General features: G+C 42.6%; 1 protein-coding gene across 1 annotated transcript in view; it reads left to right on the top strand.

Annotated features, from left to right (window-relative positions):
- Positions 1–21,074, top strand: part of sntb2 (syntrophin, beta 2) — a 41,642-nt gene continuing 20,568 nt past the window's right edge. Inside the window, exon 1 of the mRNA XM_034684887.1 lies at positions 1–992. Coding sequence (XP_034540778.1) covers positions 266–992 — 727 coding nt within the window. The 5' untranslated portion in view covers positions 1–265. The remainder of the gene's footprint in view (positions 993–21,074) is intronic.

Genomic DNA, 21,074 nt, shown 5'->3' with positions numbered 1-21,074 from the left:
GGTAGTGGAAGTCGGGCGGCTTTACAACCTGAAGTCAACAACAAGCCCTGTTCGGCTGGCCCGTCACAGCCAGTTGTTCTTTTCCTCTTCCTCTCCTCCCTCTCTTTCTCTGGGAGTCCCTCTGGTTCTCCCTCCGCCTGCAGACACGGTGTGGGAGTGGGTGTGTCGGGCCAGTGGAGCCTCGTCTCTGCATGTACGCGCTGCTTGAAAAGAGGAAAAAGTTGGTGATGAGTTTAGAGTGAGAGACGAGGATCACCGTCCAGGGATGGCAGTCTGGACCCGAGCGGATAAGAACGGTCAGCTGGACCTGCTGCTCCGGGACCGGTGGATCCGAGTGGCTTCCGAACTCACCCGAGAGACTCTGACTCTGACGGCCGAGACGGATCCCGGACAGGGGGGCACCCACTGGGACTACAACAACTCTTCAGCGGGCCTAAGGAATGGTATGTCGAACGGAAACGACCCGGGAACGAGTCCGGGGAACCCTGGTCGTGGTCCGTCCTCGGGTCAAGAACAACTTCCAAACCAGAACCACGGGGGTCGGGGGCGCAGCAGCAGCCCGGGGCGCGGGGCTTCAAGTCGGGGTCAATACGAAGGGAACTATGGTCTAAACAGCCCCGGAAAGTACCCAAACAACGGCACAAACTCTGACTTTGGAAGCCCGGGCTCCAGCTATGGCAGTCCCGGGTCCAGCTTCGGGTCCAGACAGGGAGACTGCCCCGTCAGTGCGGACGGGACTTCGGAGGCTGTGCGTAAAGTGCGAGTTGTCAAACAGGAGTCTGGCGGGCTCGGGATCAGTATCAAGGGGGGACGTGAGAACCGGATGCCAATTCTCATCTCTAAGATCTTCCCGGGGCTCGCAGCAGACCAGAGCCGGGCGCTCCGAGTGGGGGACGCGATCCTATCCGTGAACGGGAACGACCTCCGGGAGGCGACGCACGACCTGGCGGTGCAGGCGCTCAAGAAGGCGGGGAAAGAGGTGACGCTGGAGGGTAAGTCTACCGACTCGAGAGCGGGGATTTACTGAGGCCGAGACCAGAGTCCTGTGGTGGGGCTACAGTACACCTCTGCGCCCTGCAGCCTTTTCATGTCTCACTCATCAGGGTGGGAGTGTGTGTGGGTGAGCAGAGGTCTCTCCTGCAGCTTAAAGAAACTCATCTGACAGAAAGTCAACTTTTCACTCTCTCAAAGTCTGCAGAAACAGATATTAATTAAGAGTCAGTGCGGATTATTGCACCAAGTTTAGAGAAGTACAGATTAGAGATTACACACAACAGATGATGTGGAACAATCTATGAAGACTGTGCTTGTCTTTTGCTCTGATATTTAACTTTCATTGTATCTGCTCAGCCTTTCTTTAACCAGGATATCCAGGGGATTGAAATCTTTTCCTAAGGAGAGCTGGCCAAGACGGCCTGCAGCATGTTGGCTCTGAAACAATCAGGGTTTTACTCCCACTGTGGAAAAATACACACAAGAAACAGCTTTTAGTATTTTGAGTGGTTAATGCTCCTAACACCATAATTCATTGTTCAGCACATGACCTTTGACCCATGAAACACCAGTCCTGTGTTTTATTTCACACATGTCATCAGTGTTGTAATGTTACAGAGCAGCAGACACACTGACACAAACAGGGTTGATCCACATTCAGCAGCAGGAGGAGGAGAGGAGGACAGCTTGAATAATATCAACAGAAAGCCTTTGATTAGAGTAAACAGGAAAGTAACCACAGCCGTGGTCACAGTCAGAGTTAGATACATTGTACTCTGGGTAGTTGAATGGCTGTGGGTTACTAAAGATAAGAGGTCACTGTAAACACAAGCAGAAGAGATTTGTCTGTGTGTTACTACACTGGAGCAGTCCAGGAGAGACAGAGAGATAGAGAGAAAGAGAGAAGGAGAGAGAAAGAGGAAAACATGTAAATGAGTGGAGGGAAACAGAAAATAAGCAGTTATAATATACGGGGGAAAAAAAACAGAAGTCAATCCATGAACACAACGGATGTGGAACATACTGACCAATGGATGAGATAAATCATGTGTTTATTTTTTTGCAAGTGAAAAGTGTCCATGGTAAAAGTATGTAAATAGATTAAGTATAACTTTTACACCCTGTATGAAGCAGTGTGTTTTGAATTCATCAGTAATGTTTAAATCTTCCTTTAAAGCTCCTGTGAGGAGTTTTGGTTGCTTATGAAACAGACTGAGGTTTCTGCAGATCCCTCTTTGTGACCTACAAACCCAAACCAGACCATCAGAGAGAGTACTGCTTATTTCTGCTTTTTTTTTAAAAGTTATATATTTGGGGCTTTTTTGTCTTTATTGATAGGACAGCTGAAGACAGACAGGAAATGTGAAAAGTAGAGAGCAGGGGAAGACATGCAGCAAATGGTCGCGGCTGGAGTTGAACCAACGACCTCTGTGAGGAGGACTATAGCCTCTGTATGTGGTAGTGATGAACATTTCAAGCCAAAATACTATTCGGTGATCATTGGCATCTATTCCACGATTATTCGAATAATCCCCCCCACACACACACACACACACACAAACACACATACATATACACACACACACAGCTGCCTGTTTGTGTGACAGTTGCGTTAACCAGCAGCAGGACGGGGTGCTGCTAGTAGCGGGCACTGACAGCGTCTGTCTCCATCTTTATGTCAGTGTTTCTGTGACGTGGCGCGGCGTGTGTTTACATTTTACAGCCATGCTCAGTCTCTGAAATACATGTGTGGTAGTGTGAGATTCAGAAACCGGGAAAATCACTGTCGCTAATGTTTTCTTCTTCTTTCGTTTAATGCAGTTAGCATTCTTCTTCTTCTGTTTGTTAATGCAGTCAGCAAACAGCTTTAAGACGCTCTATAGCCACCATCTGGCAGGAATACGGTATTACAACTAGGCACGTTAAATGATGAAACATTGTTTTCATTCGATTTGTAAAAAGGGAACGAATATTTGAATTTTCGGAAAATCATTGGCCATCCCTAATATGTGGGGTGCTTAGACAGCTAGCAGCTAGCAGTGTTGAGGCGCTGGTGAGCTCAATACGTTCCTCTCACCTGCTCCGCTCCTTGATCATATTGCTGGACAGGATCCAATATAAACGTCCATTGCCCGCCCATTTAGCATGCTAACCGAAACTAACGTTTTAGCCACACTGCATACCAATGCTTATGATGCTAACGGAAGCTAACGGTTTCACCTCACCTTACGGTCTGTGGTGTCAACAACCAGAAGCTAAATGTGTCTGAACTCTTTTCTGTGGATTGATTTGACATGACGTGTGATCAGTTTGACTCTGGTGTTGCTCATGTTAGTGAAAGTTAATAACCATTGTCAAGGGGTTTTGACCAATCAGAATCAAGCTTCTTACACAACCGGAAGATCAGTAAGAGAGCCGGGTAATAATGATTTTTAATTAATTCATAAAAACAATAATACATTGGGTTATGCTACAGATTTCAGAACATGGATATTTATGACGGAGGAAAAATTCAAAAACTTATTCTATACATCATATCAGAGCTTATGTTAAACACTGGGTTTGACCTCCTCTGATTTAGGATGGGACAATGTGTCCTCATGTGGAAATGGTGACGGTGACATCCGCCGTGTGAGAGCAGGAATCAGTATTGGAAGTTTTTTTCAAAGTGCCATTACTCAGCTGACTGATTAATTAGTCCAAACCATCACCCTGATCTTTAGTCTTCTGATGTCTGTCCTGGATCATGTGTTTTTCACCATACAAGAAAAAGCATTTAACTCTCAGACTTATTACTTCAAGAGCTGAGTTGTTTAAAAAACACCTTCCTCATTGTGGAACCACTGGTTGAGATCAGACTTCTGATTGGTGGAAAGTTTGTAACACAGCCTGTGATTGGTCGATGAACACTACACAGGGCATCTGGAGGTTATGAAGTGGACGGCTAATAGTTTTCAACATGGATGGATTATCACATGAAGACAGTAAACATGGCCCTCAGATGTTTATACATCCTGTGGGGATCAGAGGGAATAAGATTAGGATCATGTTAAGAGTCAGAACGTCAAACAGTTCATCACACATACTGAGCATTTATATTTCACCTTCATCCATGTGTTTAAAAGACAGCTGAACCTGGACGTTATAAAGATAACACTCACAGGAAGACGTGTTGAGCTCACTGGGTCTGCACTCAGCTCCATGGAATGAATTCAGAAACCAAACAGTCCTGATGTTGAAGTGTTCAATGTTTGGAAAAGTGCAGAAAGAGTGAATTCGTGGAAGTGAGGCCACAGAGCCCTCGGGGTTTGGAAACTTAAGGCCAGGAACAGCTAAATGCTTAAATGCAGTGTTTAATGGCTTGGAATGAACCCCGGATGAATACTGAAGAGCTCGGATGGGAGGAAGTAATCAATGTGTGACACATTTACACTCCAGTCAGGGGGAGACCTGTTTACTCCACACAGAAGGCTAAAATGTTGCATTAGACACGTTTCAATCCATCATTATCCTCGGGTTACTGAGTCAACTTGTCTTTATATTTTCAGAATGATCCTTAGCGTTGTGTTTCTTCAGCTGGTTGATGATCAGAAAAGAAGCTTTGTTTGTTCTTTTTCTTTCAGTTTAAGAGTTTCATGTTTCTCTTGATACACTTCTTGTAGCAGACTGCTTTCGTATTGTTTTGAGTCACATCAGCTTTGATTCTTTGGATTTTCTTATTTGCCTTTATTAGACAGTCACACATAGAGAGGAGACGTGAGGAAGAGATGGTGGAGATGATGTGCTCTACAGGGCTGAGGGTCATATTTGGACGAGCCCTGACCCCGGTTGCACTCTATGAAGTGGTCTAACCAGAGTGGTCAGCCAGTAAGAGGTCAGTGTACAACCACTGGAGTCCTGCAGAGCCTGAGGTAGAATCTCAGAGACGGTGACTGCTTATGAAATATTATCCTGAAAATAATCAGCATTAAAAGCCTCCTACTTCTTTAAATCTGCCAAAGAGCACCAAGTTATACACTCTTTATGTGAAACTTCATTATTTGTTTGAATCGTGAGTCAGATGTATCAATGAGGGAAAGACCTCTGCTGATAATTCAGGGTCTAGTTGACGGATGAAATCCAAGCAGCAACCTCCGACAGTAAAGGCTGACTTATACTTCTGCATCGAATCGACGGCGTAGCTTACGCTGGAGGTCTGCGTAGCTCCCGTCCCGTCTCCAAAATGTAACTACCCATTGAATCGTCGTGGACTGCAAGCCCTGTGATTGGTCCGCTCGGCGGCATTGTGTTTCCTGCATTTAAACCCCTTACGGTATCCCCTCTCATTGGCCGCACATCGGCCGTGTATTTCATCTCCTCCTCTCTATTCTTCATGTAATCATGTCTGTATGATAAACAGCAACATGTATCAGCTGTAGATTAACATAACACGCTCTGAATCTCTTTGGAAAAGTAAATAGAGATCGTAGCGGGGTTGGAAGCAGGAGCAGCTATCAGAGAGACCACACTGCCCTCAAGTGTTTAGGAGGAGTATTGCTGCGTGACCCGGACACATCAACACACAAGTATGTGGGGCTCATGTCCGCGTCAGCCCCTGCTGCGTAGGGGAGACACAGAAGTATAAATCAGCCTTAAGAATTGAAGCCAATGTGGAAGTGTTAAAAACTGCAGTTCCTCGAGTGTCCACTTGAGTCTGGCTCTGGAAGTACCAGAAGACCCATTCTAAAAAGCTGATCCTTACAGCAGAAATAAACATGTTTACAGGCTGGTTCAAGAAATGATTTATGTGTGAATAGCTCATTTCTGGATCAGCACACACTGTACGGGGGATTCTTTTGTAACTCAGGAGTTTAGAAGATACTAAGATTACGAGTTTTCCATAATGAGAGGCACCGGTGACTTGATTGACAGGCGGGAACACTTTAGCTGTTGGCGAGGAGGCTCAAAGCCCGCCTCTTTACGTCACAACAGTTAGACAGCCGTAGGTTGAGTTCAACATTTCCAATATGGCTTCTGCCAACAATCAGCTTCAAAAACAGATGGGCGACGTAACGCATACTTTGTCCATTTATCAAACAGTCAATGATGAAAACTGAAGGGTCCTTTTAAAATTTGAGTGTGCAACCCACCGTGCAGTTTCTCCTGCGTTTACCTGTGCACAATGAAAAGGATGAAAACAAAGAAAGATCATATAAGACTGAAGAAAGTGAGTCTTGTACTCATGGTTTGAATTGTCTCTTTCAGGAGGAGGCTCTGTGAAAGCCACATACAAATGTGGCTCTAAGTGAAGGAGCTTTCATACCAGGGTGAAAGAGGTATCACTTCAAAACGTGATGTGGAATTTGGGCGATCGCACCTGACATTGATATAAAATCAATCTCAGTAAACCCTCGGGGGGTTGACGGGAGGATGTGTTTCCTCCTGCCACAGCACATGCCGTCCAGACCTGGCCTCTGTGTAGAAGAATGTGTCAGCTGCCTGTCACTGTTTGTCAGGTTGACAGGCAGTGAGCCGTGTTGTTTGTGGACCAGCTCTTCTCCCCTGTCTCTGCCGGTCTCCCACCACTCTGAGAAATGGCAGTCACACAGAACTCGCCTGATTTTCCAGACCGCCCGGCCGCGCAAACAATACATAAACCCCCAGATATTCTCACAATTAGCTTAGGTGCCCCACATTCCTGACCTCCGCTTGCCTGTGCGGATGTAGGCCAAAGGTCATAACTGGCGGCTGTGATGCATCATGCTGCTCTACACTTACACTGATCTTTACTGCTGCATGAGGGAGGAGAGCGAGGCATCAGAGGAGAGGATGATGGAGGAAGAGTTGTTGTTTCTAACCTGCAAACAAACCACTGCAATATGCTGCCTGAACGTTTGTATCTCATCAGCAACAATAATAGTTTAAAGTGAAGAGGGAGTTTATCTTCACCGTGCTGTGAAGTGTCTGATTCCTCCGCCCTCACATCAGTTACAGGCATTCAAAAGACAGAAGATGCTTTTCTTTGAGCTAATGGTGTCATTTCATAACACGTTAAAAACTCCTCACAGGATCTTTAAAGATCTTAAACTAACTTGAACACAGGAACTTTAAAGATCTTAAGCTAACTTGAACACAGGAACTTTAAAGATCTTAAACTAACTTGAAGTTTAAGAACAATTTTTAAGTTTCATTGTTAGTGATCAGTTTGTCCTCAGTGGGCAATTTATTTAAGTTGATACCAAATGAAATGTTACTTCCTCAGGACTCGTGTTTGATGTTGGTTTGGTATGATATGATGAGAGGCTATTCCTCATCGCGGCGGTCGCTGGTCCTCGACCATTCGCTGCATTTCTTTCCCCGCTTTCTACCTTCAACATGTCCTGACTCTCCTCAGCTGCCAATATAGGTAAAAAGTGAATAGATTAATAAATACATTATAATAGTTATAATTAGATATTCTATTGATTCAAAATCTTGGATGTAATTTAAAGAATAAAACTGCAAATTTGAAACATTTTTAAATATCCCTCTTCACATTTACATGACAAAAATAATGTGTGATTTTCAGCGCCGTAATAAAGTTTAAGTTAAAGTCGTCACTATTCATTGAACCTGCATCAGCGACATATTGTGTTATGCTGATTTCATGTTATGTTATCAGGTTATGTTAGCTTGAGAGGCACAACATGCAGACACACACACCATGCACACAGAGCTATTGTGCCCTACTGGCAATAATGCTAATAATAATAATGCTAATAATAATAATGCTAATAATAATAACAATAATAATAATAATAATGATAATAATAATAATAATAATAATGATAATAATAATAAGAAGAAGAAGAAGAAGAAGAAGAAGAAGAATATAATAATTGTATTTAGTGGCGCCTTTCAAGACACTCAATGTCTCTTTACAAATCCAACAACAATAAAACAGACTCACTATCAGAGTAAACAGTATTTGGTGAAACAAACAATATACGATCCAAAAAAGGAAAACAATGAATGTAATATTAATATGCTCTAAAAGGCTGGTGTGATGTGTTTACAGTGTATGTGCAGTTCAAAAAAGGAGGGTCTTTAGACGGGACTTGAACTGGAAACAGAATTTGTGTTACGGATGGTTTAGAGGGTTCCAGAGACGGGGGTCTGCACAGCTGAATGCTCCCATGGAGGTCAAACGAGCATGAGGTACATGAGGAGCATGACCTTTGATTGCAGAGCAACAACTCTGACACAGCGTTCTGCCTCTGTGCTTTACACATCACAGACAAAGAGGAACAGGGATATAAAATCAAATCCTGCTTTGATCCTGAAGAGGGTGCAGAGACTTTTTAGGGTCTTTCAGCTCGTTGTTTTGGTTTTCTGACACACTGACTGCTCTAACTAGGCTCTTTGCCCTCGTGCAGATGTTTCAATAGAAATGTCAGCTTTTGTGAAGATCCTAAAACAGCGTAAACTTCGTATGGTTCTCTGCTTGGGACCAAATATTCCTGCACAAATGCTGCTCAGAACACTCCTCATGACAACCAAAGATCGTGAATGAGAGTTTTCTTCTCTCATCTGTCACTTTTATTTTGTGTTTCAGACACAGACACTGAGACGGGAGAACCAAACTAACATGAACCGTGGTTTGACTTTATCAAAGAGACTCAGAGTCCTATCGCCTGTCAGAGTTAAGCCTGTTGCTCTACAAGGCTGGTTGCCCTCTCCGAGCCCACAGAAATGATATAATGAGTTCTGTTTCTGCCCATTAACATGTGACGTGACATCTCAGACATGCCACTGGTTAATCCTCCCCACACGCCAGCTGACTGATAGACATAACATCCCATATGTTCAAATGATTAGTCCAAGCTTGCTGCAGCGGCGTGTCTTATTGGGTCGTCCTGCTGGTGGTGAAGGTCAGGTTGATCCTTTAGTGAGAGTGCATGCAGGGAAAGAGAGCACATTACAGGCACAGAGGCCATTGATGAGACTTTCTTTTGTTCTGAAGCCAAATCTAGCCGAGCGCCGGTGCACTGTGTCGTATGCTGTCCTCATGGGGAGAGTTGTGCCGCAGAGCATGAGTCTGCACGTCCTGAACTAGGCCACGTTGGTCCGCTCCGTGTCAGTATGAACTCCGTTACCTTTGATATGCAGATGTGTCTCTGGGAGCCAGCTGTCAAAAAAAGAGCTCATATTTGTTTGTTTAGAGAGGTTTGTATGAGACGAGCTGGTGATGCTTCTTAAAGTGAGCTGACGCCTGGAAATGGAAACCAAATACATTCTTTAGACACATTTAGAAAGAACCTCAAGGGAATGATATCAAACAAAGACTTGTTCAACAACAATCAGTGTGTTTGTTTTTCACCCAAAATGTGTATTTTTTTTAAATCCTTCTGGTACCTGAAGGTCTCTGTAATGGATGATACTCAAGTCCTGGTTTCAGAGCCGGGATTTGGCAGGAAAAATGGAATTTGAAGATCTCTGGTTTCTGAAGTACAAATAACTCTGAGAGGAAAGTGTTCAGTGAGCTCTGCTGAGAGTTAATGAGACCATTGTGAAGAGAAGAGCTGATGTTTGATATCGAGGGCCACACATAGAGGTGATTGAGTTTGATCTGGTCTCAGCGTGTGGCTGCACGGTGCTGCAGTGGTTGGCACTTTTTCCTCACAGTGAGGAGGTCCCTGTAAATCCAGTCTGGACTGGGGTCTCTCTGTGTGTAGGTAATATCTTACGTGCATCTGTACGTGCATGGGCTCCCTCCAGCACTCCACTTTCTTCCCACAGTCCAAAAACAGGCTTACCAGGTTGATTGATCACTCTAAATTGCCCGGAGGTGTGAGTGTGTGCGTGAATGGTTGTCTGTCTCTCTGTGTTTGCCCTGTGATAGGTTGGTGACCTGTCTGGTGTACCCTGCCTTCCGCCTGTAGCCAGCTGGGATAGGCTCCAGCCCCCCGTGACCTCTACTGGGATAAGCAGTCATGATAATGGATGGAAGTATGTTCATGATCATTTGAATATAAAAAACACTTGGTTTTTAACTTAGAATGAGCCTTTTAGATCCACATGGGAGCGTTTCCCCTTCCATGTTTCGGCTGCGGCACAGAACGAACAAACTAACACATTTTGTATTTACTAGGTTGACGTGGGAATTGCATCAGTTGAAGGACAAGGAAGAAGAGAGAGGTTGTTGTGTGCAAAATAGTTTGACAAAGGGAGGATCGTACTTATCATGCATTGCTGGAGCTTTGTGTCCCTTAAGGCCACCATAGCTTCACCAACAGGAGGGGTGAGCAAGCAAGCGTTTCATTACAGAACCTGAACGCTAGATATCGGTGCCTTTAATTGGTGACACTAAGTTGGTCTTAGGTGTGAATGTGAGTGTGTCTGGTCTAACGGCCGAATTCCACCAGATCCGTGTCTGGTCCATCTCCGATCCGTCACCGGATCTGATAGGTTTTTATTCTAGTCAATGTGTTAACTTCAACTGGATCCGCTTGGTTGCGTTCTGGACTCAGCATAGAGCAGATGGAGCGGGACAGGAAGTCAGGCACCAAAACAAAATGAAGACATCCGGTTAATTTTCAGAATAAAACACTCTGTGTTATCACCAGATCGTTTTTAACTTAACTATGACAACAAAATGTCATTTAGAGCGGAGCCAGGCCTGGAGTCATCAAGTCAGAGGTTTTCAGAGGACAACATGGATGAGGAGAATCTTGATTCAGTATACCGCAGGAAAACCTCGGTCACATGACTCCAGCTGTCCGGTGGTCCTGCTCCGTGATGCCTTCCGAAACGCAACCAGTAGGTGTTGATGGATGAGAGAACACAGAGCAGGACCGTAGTGGATCGGAGACGGACCGGACACGGATCTGTTGGAAGTCTCGTGTAAGTCTATGTGATAGACTGGTGTACTGGCTGTACCCAACTTCTCTGATGGATGGATGGATGGATGGATGGATGGATGGATGGATGGATGGATGGATGGATGGATAGATAGATAGATAGATAGATAGATAGATAGATAGATAGATAGATAGATAGATAGATAGATAGATAGATAGATAGATAGATAGATAGATAGATAGATAGATAGATAGTTGGACGGATGGACGGATGGATGGATGGATGGATGGATGGATGGATGGTCGATCTCAGGTGGGTTTGTTGTAGGAAGCAGATCACTAAACAAGCTAACATACAGTCTGGATCTTACTCTGGATGACATGTTTGGTTATAATTTGCATGAACTGACCCTTTAAAGCGGCTCTTGTCACATTCGTATGAAAACAAAGGCTTCTCTGACTTTGAGATATTTAACCATTCCTTGTATTTTCATGAATTGGGACGAGGGCCGCCCATCAGTCTGGAATCAGCAGGGTCTGCTCAGATCTAATCTCCTCCTGGTGCTGCTTTAAGCCAAGCAGAGGACTGTTATTATAACATGTATTTAGTTTTTAAATGTTGCTGTGAAGTTGCTCAGTCGTGGTGCTTCGGGAGCCGTGGTGGATAAACCAGCATCAATCTGTGGCCTCATATGATGGATAGACATTTGTAATCTTTTGACAGTAGAGAATGATGAATGTGATTATTTTTGTCCATAATCTGCTTTATCCTTTGTAGACAGTTGGCACACATATTCAAAAACACTCTCAGGTCATACAGTGGGTACTCTGACCGCTGGAAAAAAACAGACTAATTTCATAAATGTTGCAGTGTGGACATGCAGACAAAACACATGTTTGTTTTTCTAAATGATGATTCCCCAAAGTGTTTGTTTTCTCTTCAGGTTAGAGAGGACGGCAGAGAGGAGTAGGAGGAGGCAGGTCTGAATGTACCAGTGTGTGATGCCCTGTACAGTCATGTCACATTTGCACAGATCTCAGATGGTCTTTTTGACATGGTGCTTTAAAAAAAGTTACCTCTTTAGATCGATGCAGATCAATGTTGTCTCATCTGATTTGATTCATGTTTTCATTTCTCTATGCAGAATCCAAACATGACTCTGCACGGCTAAAGTTGTTGATGGTCTGTTTGATTGTGAGATAGTTCTGCAGCATTTAATGGTGTCATGTATTGTGAGCAAAAGGAATCACACTTGATGTCACATTCTTTTAGATGGAGATGCAGTGTGTGATATTACGGTAGATTTTCTAAAAAATGATCATTGTAAGTTATAACCAAGCAGCAACCTCCGGTCTAAAAATATGAGTCCAATGTGCAAGTGCTAAAAACTGCAGTTCATCGAGGATCCACTTGAGGCTGGCTCCGGAAGTACTGGAAACCACATACACACCAATTCAAAAAAGACGATCTTTACAGCAGAAATAACGGGGGGTGAATTTTTTTCATGACTTGGCAATTTCAAAGATATTAAGATTATGAGTCTTCCAATGAGAGGCACTGCTGCCTTGACAGGCAGCACTGTAGCTGTTGGCTAGGAGGCTCAAAACCCGCCTCTTTATGTCACAATCGCTCGACAGCAGTAATATGGCTCCCACCGAAGATTGGCCTCAAAACAGCGATTCAGAAACAGATGGGTGACGTCACTGATACTACGTCCATTTTTTATACATTCTATGGTTATAAGACGGCAAATACTGGAAGAGAGAGAGCTGCATGACACACCTGAACTAATGCAGGTATATAGTAGATAAAGTACACATCCCAACAAAGAAGTCTGCAGGATTCTCCTGATTCAGAAAATATAATGAGAGATCACTTCCTTGCTCTCTGCAGGTAAAATCAGCTGATGTCTGTTTATGGAGTGTCCAGTATAAAAATCATGATAATTAATTGACTTCATTGCATTGATGTAAAATGCACATCACCTTAAAGCAGTCTCGTCCCTGACATGCAACAGCCTCATTCAACCAGGCTTTTAAAGGGAACTGCAGTATCTCTGAACTTGGGTGATATTTTAAAAGATTCTCGGGGCATGTCGTCTCTCAACTCAAGTTCTATTTTAACATCTTGAAATGTCCATGGAATGAAAATGGAACTGGGATGTACCACATCAATCATCTAAATACCTGCTGACTGCACCTGAAAGCCTCGGAGACAATAGTTCAAGTGTTAAAAGATTGAAAATGATCTTTACATGACATTTTTAAAACCAGAGAAGAGAACAGAAAATCTCTGTTAGAAAAGAAGTAAGGGATCATGTTTGGTTAGCAGGTGGTTATGGGAAATAGAATTCCAACAGGGTGAGACAAGACACCGATGGCTACTAACTTAAAATACAAACACGTTGGTAAAAAACATCAATTAAAAGATTATTTTATTGATCTAAAATGATTTATGTTTACAGTTTTTAAAAATAGTCCCAGTGATTCCTCGTCAGTGATCGTTCCATGGTGATGGATTCTTCTCTGCCGGTTTTGGTGGATTGAACATGAAACTGTCCTCATTCAGCTCTCCTTCTTCTCTGAGCTCTGAGGTTCACACACCTTTAAAAAGAAACTAATGACACAACTTTGAACCCTGCTGCTATCATCACCACCACTCATGGTTTAACTTTCTTTGTAGAGATCACTAACCTAAAGTTTCTCTCACCTGCTCATTGCTAACATTACTGGACAGGATCCAATATGAAAATCGAGCCTGCTGATTTAGCATGCTAACCGAAGCTAACGGATAAGCCACATTGTTTTGAAGCTAACGGATTCCCCTCACCTTACAGTCTTTGGTGTCAACAAGCAGAAGCTGAATGTTTCTGAACTCTTTTCCGTGGATTGAGTTGACATGACGTGTGATCAGTTTGACTCTGGTGTTGCTCATGTTAGTGAAAGTTAATAACCGTTGTCAAAAGGTTTGGACCAATCAGAATCAAGCATCTTAAACAGCAGGGAGATCAGTAAGAAAGCAAGGTAATAAGTTTAAATTTCAGCAGGTAAATAAACGACTGTAACAACGGGACTATACTCTAGTCCACACAGAGTTAGAGATGTGGCGAGTAAGGGGACCGTATGAACACACACACACTGACACACACACACACACACACACATACACACTGACACACACACATGCTGTCTCTATTGGGGCTACATTCAGACACATTGTTCTCATTAGGTTTCTGGCAGAATGGAGGTGAAGGGAGGGGGGGGAAGAGAAGAAGAAAGAGAATAACAGTGGACAAGAAGATTAAGAAGAAAGAGACTGAGAGAGGGAGGTAAGACTTCATGAAAGGTGTGGGAAACAGAGGAGAGGAGGATGAACAAGAGAGAGAGAGAGGGGAACGACAAGAGGGAAAATGGACACTGGCCTGCAGGAGGATAAAGGGAGGTACGGGGAGAGAAAGAGGAATGAGAGAAAATTAGGAGAGTAGCGGGCCAAACCACAGGGGAATTTCTGGGTAGTTTTGGGGGGAAAACAGAGGCCGGGGTTTGAATGCATGACTCGGAGCTCTGTTAGCTATTATTTCGTTATTTGGGCCATACCAAAAGATTAGTACTCGTGAGTATGTTTTGAGAAAGAAGAGAGGAGGCCAGTTTGAAGGCGGTTTAGAGCTTTGCACCACAACTAATGCCACTATCAAATATGTGTGGAGTCAGACTCTTCTCTTCTCTTCTCTTCTACATGTTTTCCTTTGCTTCAACCTCTTCCCGTCTGTTTGTGCAGGCACTGAGGTGTGAAGGAGGCAGATGAGCCGGCCTCGTGGGATTCTGGTCCCGTGGGAATCTTCCTTGAACACTTTAATGTAGATAAAAACATACACAGAGGCATAAATGAGCTGAGCGCTCACACACACACACACACACACACACACACACACACACACACACACACACACACACACACACACACACAGACGTGGGATGAGCCGGCTGTCCTCTGTGTAAAGGCCTAATTAGCAAAAGTAGAGCTGAGTGACAGACCTGACGAAACTAATGAGTCCTCTCAACAGCTCCTCAGAAGAGAGGGTTAGTCTGACAAAGAGAATGCATTAAAAAGTCTCCTTACCCATGAGAGAGAGAGGGAGAGGGAGAGAGAGAGAGAGAGAGGGGGGGGGGGGCGGCTGTGAGGAGGAAGAGTTATTGGTCCTGGCAGGATAAACTGGGGAAATTTGTAACATGAGGAAAAGTCTTAATGCTGCTGTAAACACATGAAGATCTGCTGGATTCTCAAAGATCCTACAGCAGCTGAACAGAGCTGAGCCACACTGCTTAAAGTTAAACCTGCCTTCTTTTATAACCTGAGGTTGATTCAAAAGTTCATTTCGCTTTAGAACAACAAGCAAGTTAGCATTAATGCAGAGGCGGGCAGAGAATCAGCACACTGCTCTGTCTACACATCTCAGACAACAACAAAAACAGATACTCAAAACCATAGACTGCGAAAATAATGGACGTAGTATCGGTGACGTCACCAATCTGTTCCTGAAGAGCTGTTTTGACGCCATTTGTCGGTGGCAGCCATATTGGAAATGCTGAACTCAACCTAACCTCTGTCGAGCGATTGTGACGTAAAGAGGTGGAGTTTGAGCCGTCAGCTGGGACTCTCATAATTGAAAACTCGTAATATTAAAATCTTCAAAATTGCTGCGTTATGAAAAGATTCACCCCCCATACAGTGTGTGCTGATCAAGCAATGAACTATCCAGACTACACTCGTTTATTGAACCAGGCTGTAAACATGTTTATTTCTGCTGTAAAGATCGTCTTCTTTGAATTGGTGTGTATGTGGTTTCCGGTATTTCAGGAGCCAGCCTCAAGTGGACACTCAAAGAACTGCAGTTTTTAACACTTCTGCATTGGCTTCAATTCTCGTGGCCGGAGGTTGCCACTTGCTAGAGACCAATGTGCAAGCTATTTTATTTGCATTGACCTCAATATCAGAACCATCGAAACGTCACTGCAACTTTTCCATCCGCTCAGAGAGGAAGCTACATTTCTTTTCTTTCAGTGCTGCCTAGTCCTCTTCTTTTTTGACTTAATCATCGTCCTTTGACTTTTAATCGTCACCCACAGGTCAGCGTTTATATTTGCCATTTTGACCAGATTCCATTAAAGCTGCTGAGATTTCCATTCGCCTCAGGCTTTGTAGCAAACTGGAGATTTATACCAAGATGTTTTTTTTTTCTTCTTCAAAGATCTGTTTATTTGAATTTTTACACATTACATATAAAAGATCAATGTAAAAAATTAAAGCAAGTGATGTTTTTTAGATAAGAAGCATTAAGTGAATTAACGAAAAAGCAACCAATAATAATAAATCATAATGATTTAAAATGAAAGATAAATAAATAAAAAGGAAAATAAATAACAGTTAAACTACAATAAGATAAATAGGTTAGTATTTAAAAGATAAATAAGTGGAAAAGGAAAAAAAAGCAAGAAGATTGACAATAAATAAAATAAAAAATATATATACTGTATATTAGAAAATAAATAAAAATAAATAAATAATATTATTCTTATTTTGATGCCAAAAACAAACAAACAAACAAAAAACACCACATGTGATAACAAGATGCTTTTTTGTAAGTATCTTTTCACGGCCTCCAAAACATAAACGTAGGAGTGTGGATACTAATGTGGACACACGTCACAAGGCCCAAAGTTACAGTGAGTAAAGTTAAAGTTCTTCTTTTATAAGTTATCATGTTAGCTGTGTCTTTGTGAACACATCAACTGAAAGAAGCATCCAGCTCAAAGCCCTGCTGTGCTGATGAGAGAACCACTGTAATGATAAATTATGTTTTGGCAGAAATTTCACTCCAAGATTTTACCCTTACATCACTCAGGCTTCATTTTGGTTCAATATCAAACTGGCTTATCCTCCCAGCACCAGATTTGTAATATTTCTCAATACTCTCCTGCCATAATGTTATTTCTATCTCCAGGTACTAAAAGGTAAACAGCATCAACAGTGAGGTAACAGTGTTGGAGCAGACGGCTCGGTGTATAAAAAAGGCTGCGTGTTTGCAGAATCTCAGCTGTTAAAAGCTTCTACATCCCATGGGGATGGTTTTAATTTCTATCGCTCCAACAAAGACTCATCTGCTGCCAACCCTTTCATTTCCTCCGCACAACAAGAAGAAGAAAGTGAGCAGAAGCAGTTTAAAGCGTTGAACATGTCCACACAGCAGAGTAGCATCAACAAGCAAGAGTCCAGACGTTTTCTGTCGTAGTTTCTAAGCTCCTCATGCAAACTTTAATTTCTCTAAGATTATTTTTAGTTTGGACATGAAACTCAATTTGTGGACCAGTCCAAGGTCAGTGCTCATAACGATAATAAACTTCTGATGAATTAGGACTTGCACTTTCCCTTTCCTGGGAACAACCATCATTGTGAAACTCCTGTCAGTGCTGGGAAATGGAGTTTCTCTATATCCTCTTTTCCTCTCCTGCTGATCAAGAGTCTTCGGCTGTTTCCCAAATCGCCTACTATACTAGCAGTACGTACTGATATGTACAAAATTCAGTATGTAATAAGTAGTATGTGAACAAGAGCAAAATCTGCAGTAAGCCAAAACTCCCCGGATGTCTACTGATTCGGGAAAATATCTCAGTATGCATCGGACCAGTCTTCCTCGCGTACTGTTTCCCATAATGCACAGCGCTCGTTCTGCTTTTTCTTTTTCCTCATTTTTTGACGGGGGGAAATCCGTTTTTGGGTGCTGTGAAAGTTATCAAATTACATATAAACCACTTCCTAACTTTTTAAATCATAAATGGATGCTAAATAAGCATTTTATTTATCGGCTTCGCCGTTGTTTACTTCCGCTTTCCGAAACCGGAAATCCAGCGAAGTCTGGCTCAGCATGCTGCATGACAGATCGGACAGAACAGTCAGACTACATACTAAATTCAAACGCAGTATGTAGTAGGCAATACCTACTGCCCACTACATTAGTAAGTAGTATGTAGCAGGCCGTTTCGGAAACAGCCTTCTTCTTGTGAAACACCGACACGCACAGCAGAAAGTCCTTTGAGGACTCACTGTTTTCTTCAGTCCGACTGTTTCCAGAAAGATACTAATCAGAAATATGATTAGGTATATTAAATAAAATTAAAATTATTAATATTAAAACAAAACTATTTGACACTTACAAACATAAATGGTTAGAAGAAATCCTGTGCAAGCCCAAACTAGGAACATATTGTCTGTTCAAAAAAATGTATCAGCCAGAGCTTTACGTCACTCTTAACCTAACCAGAGCTCAGAGGTCTGTCTGTGCTCTGCTGAGATGTGGTATCCTTCCTCTGGCATTAGAGACAGGTCTCTTCCACTCTGTTCCAGAGGAGGAGAGAAAGTGTCCCTTGTGTGATCTGGAGGAAGTTGAAAATGAAATGCACTTTTTATTCTACTGTGCTTCATATCATGATCTCAGGTGCCTCCTTTTCAACAAAATATCAGAAATCTGTCCTGATTTGTTTTGCATGTCTGATGAAGATAGACTTCAGTTCCTGTTTACTCACAAAGTGTTCCAGTTTGCTCAGTTTGTGTTAAATGCTGTTCAGCAGTGTAGGAGCACACTCTATGTCTGATTTAGTTGTTGTCACTGCCAAATGTCTGAAGTTTACCACTGTGCTTTTGAATTACTTTATGTCATTGTTGGAAATGTGCACCATTGTAACTGCTCTTCTTCCTTCTATTTTTCTTTTTCTGCTTATGTTGTTGCTCCTATTTTGTTTTGTTTTTGTAGTGTCTTGTAAGTCCATATGGGCTGGGCGCCTTTATGGTGCACGACACGATGCATAATAAATAAACTAAACTAAACTAAACTATAAAAGCTGTAGAAAGTGTAGGTACAGAAGCATTACTTTGGTCTCTCTCATGTGCAAAAGTTAAAAACCCAGACAGTTTTCAAAATCAAGAAGAACATGTTTAATTTATTTTAGCTTCACTTTTGTCCGACTCTAACTGTCTAAAGGTCAACTGTGTCGTAAACTAGTGTTTAATGTACATCTTCTTACCCATCTTTGATCTAATTTTATATCTCAAGCTTTATTTGTTAATGTCACTGCTCTGGGATCCCTCAGGGCTTCATTTTGGGTCCTTTACTTTTTCTCTATACTAGGGATGTCAACAATTAATCAATTATTGATTGTTAAGTACTTACTTGAACACATTTTTTTATTTCTATTTTCTATCCAGTGGAACAAACATCATGTGGTCTCATATTTGGTTCAGCTATCAGGGAGGTGTTTTAAGTTTAAAGCATGTTTCGATATAAATCAGCTGACTAAAAGTGATTCACACAGCAGAGACGCTCAGCTGGGGGCTGCGGCTGAGTGACAGGTCTCTACAAGCGCTTTTTTTCTCCATTGCCGGACTGATTATGACGTGGTTGCGCTCCTGGCTGACACCTGACCATGAACAGAAAAACTGGACACTGAGTCCACAATATGTTTTTGTTCAGTTCCCTTGTTGAAGTTCTATACATTGTGTTGTGAAGGAAATTTTGATTCAGAGGAAAAAACGCTTTCGGCTTTGTTTTTGACATGGAAAATGTTAAAGTTTTTTTTAATGATTAATCGATGATTGATCGTAAACATTTCCAAAGATCGATCACAGGAAATACTTGAAATATACATCCCTACTCTATACTACACGTTTTTCCCCTGTATCACTTTCTTTTAAACTTAAACTGATGGTTGCAATTTTGGAGAAAGTTTGCTTAAAAATGTTGAACCAATACTTCAGTTTAAAGGTCATGTTTGCACAGGAAGTCAGAAAAACCCTGAACAGTGTGTTCAAACTTTGAGCAGCCCTGGCTCAGGTAAGTTAGCTCATACTGTGTCACAACTCTGGTCCTCATTAACATAACTGTGGAAGAGAGTTGCTAGTAAGGACTGCTGTCAGATCCTGAAGAGATATTTTCTGAATCTGTGAAAAAGGAAAGTGAATAAGAATCTCACAGCCTGCCTTTAATCTCCTCCTCAGTTTGTACACCCAGGTTCAGGCATGTCTGAGTGTCTTCCTGACATCTCCTTTGGATTTATGCCCGCTAAAGCTCAACGAGAGTTGGGCGTTGTTTCTCTGAAATAATTCTCCCTTTCAAAACTCATTACTGGCCTGCCAGAAATATCACCAGAGGCTCTTCTGTCCTGTGAGGCAAACTGTTGCCCTAAAGCATCAACTTCAATCCTCCTCCCTCCAACTTCACCTAAGGGATCTATAACACTGTCTCAGTTTGAAATACATTATGTTGTTATCAGATACATTGTTGAGTTACGGAGTCCAAGGTTTGGTCTGCAACTATTCAAGTGGTAGCATAAAATCACAACTCTGATGGGTGCCATGATTGATTATTTCCTTAATTATTTTGGTAATGAATTATTCTTTTGTTCCTTTTGTTTAAAAAAGTGACAGAAATACTGATAACTGGGTGTTGGGATGGTTAAATCTGTGAAGTGTATTGTAGCAATGCTTTGTCAAGAATGTGTTTGAAAGTTGACTTCAATGCTGATAACTGCAGCAGGGTGACTATTCAAAGAGAGGAACCACAGAGAGCCCACTGGGTCGTTTCTCAGCCGAACATCTCTGCACAGAATCTGATTATTAGACTGAAAGAAGCAGCAGAGACATCCTCTCCCACATGACCCAAACACAAACATGATATTCAGGAATGCTCTCACACTCACTCACTTACTCAAAACTACTTACGTTTGCAGAAACCATCCCAGACTTTGTTGGTATGAGCTGTGCGGTTAGGAGGGCCGGTGAAGTGAGGCTCCAGTTCTTGGCTTGAAGCCTCAGCAATACGACCAGCCCCGCCCATCACTCTGACTCACACACAGTAATGTACACACAAGGATGCACGGACTCTGCACTGTGCTGCTCTCTCAGTCACTGGATCTTTGGTTGAGCTCATGTTAGAGTCATGCTCAAGCACACACACACACACACACACACACACACACACACACATACACACACACACACACACACACACACACACACACACACACACACACATATACACACACACACACACACATACACACACACACACACACACACACACACACACACACACACACACACACAAACATCCTTTCAAAGCTAATATCTCAGCCTACGTTCAACAATGACCTCACCTCCTAAGAGTCTCGTCTCAGGTTTCATGTAGAGCAGAATGACCCAGTGGGCCAGCA

The sequence above is a fragment of the Notolabrus celidotus genome, chromosome 6 (assembly GCF_009762535.1).
Source record: "Notolabrus celidotus isolate fNotCel1 chromosome 6, fNotCel1.pri, whole genome shotgun sequence".
In the NCBI taxonomy this organism is placed as follows: Eukaryota; Metazoa; Chordata; class Actinopteri; order Labriformes; family Labridae; genus Notolabrus; species Notolabrus celidotus.
Note: the sequence above shows the minus strand (reverse complement) of the source record. Positions and strands in the feature narration are given on the sequence as shown.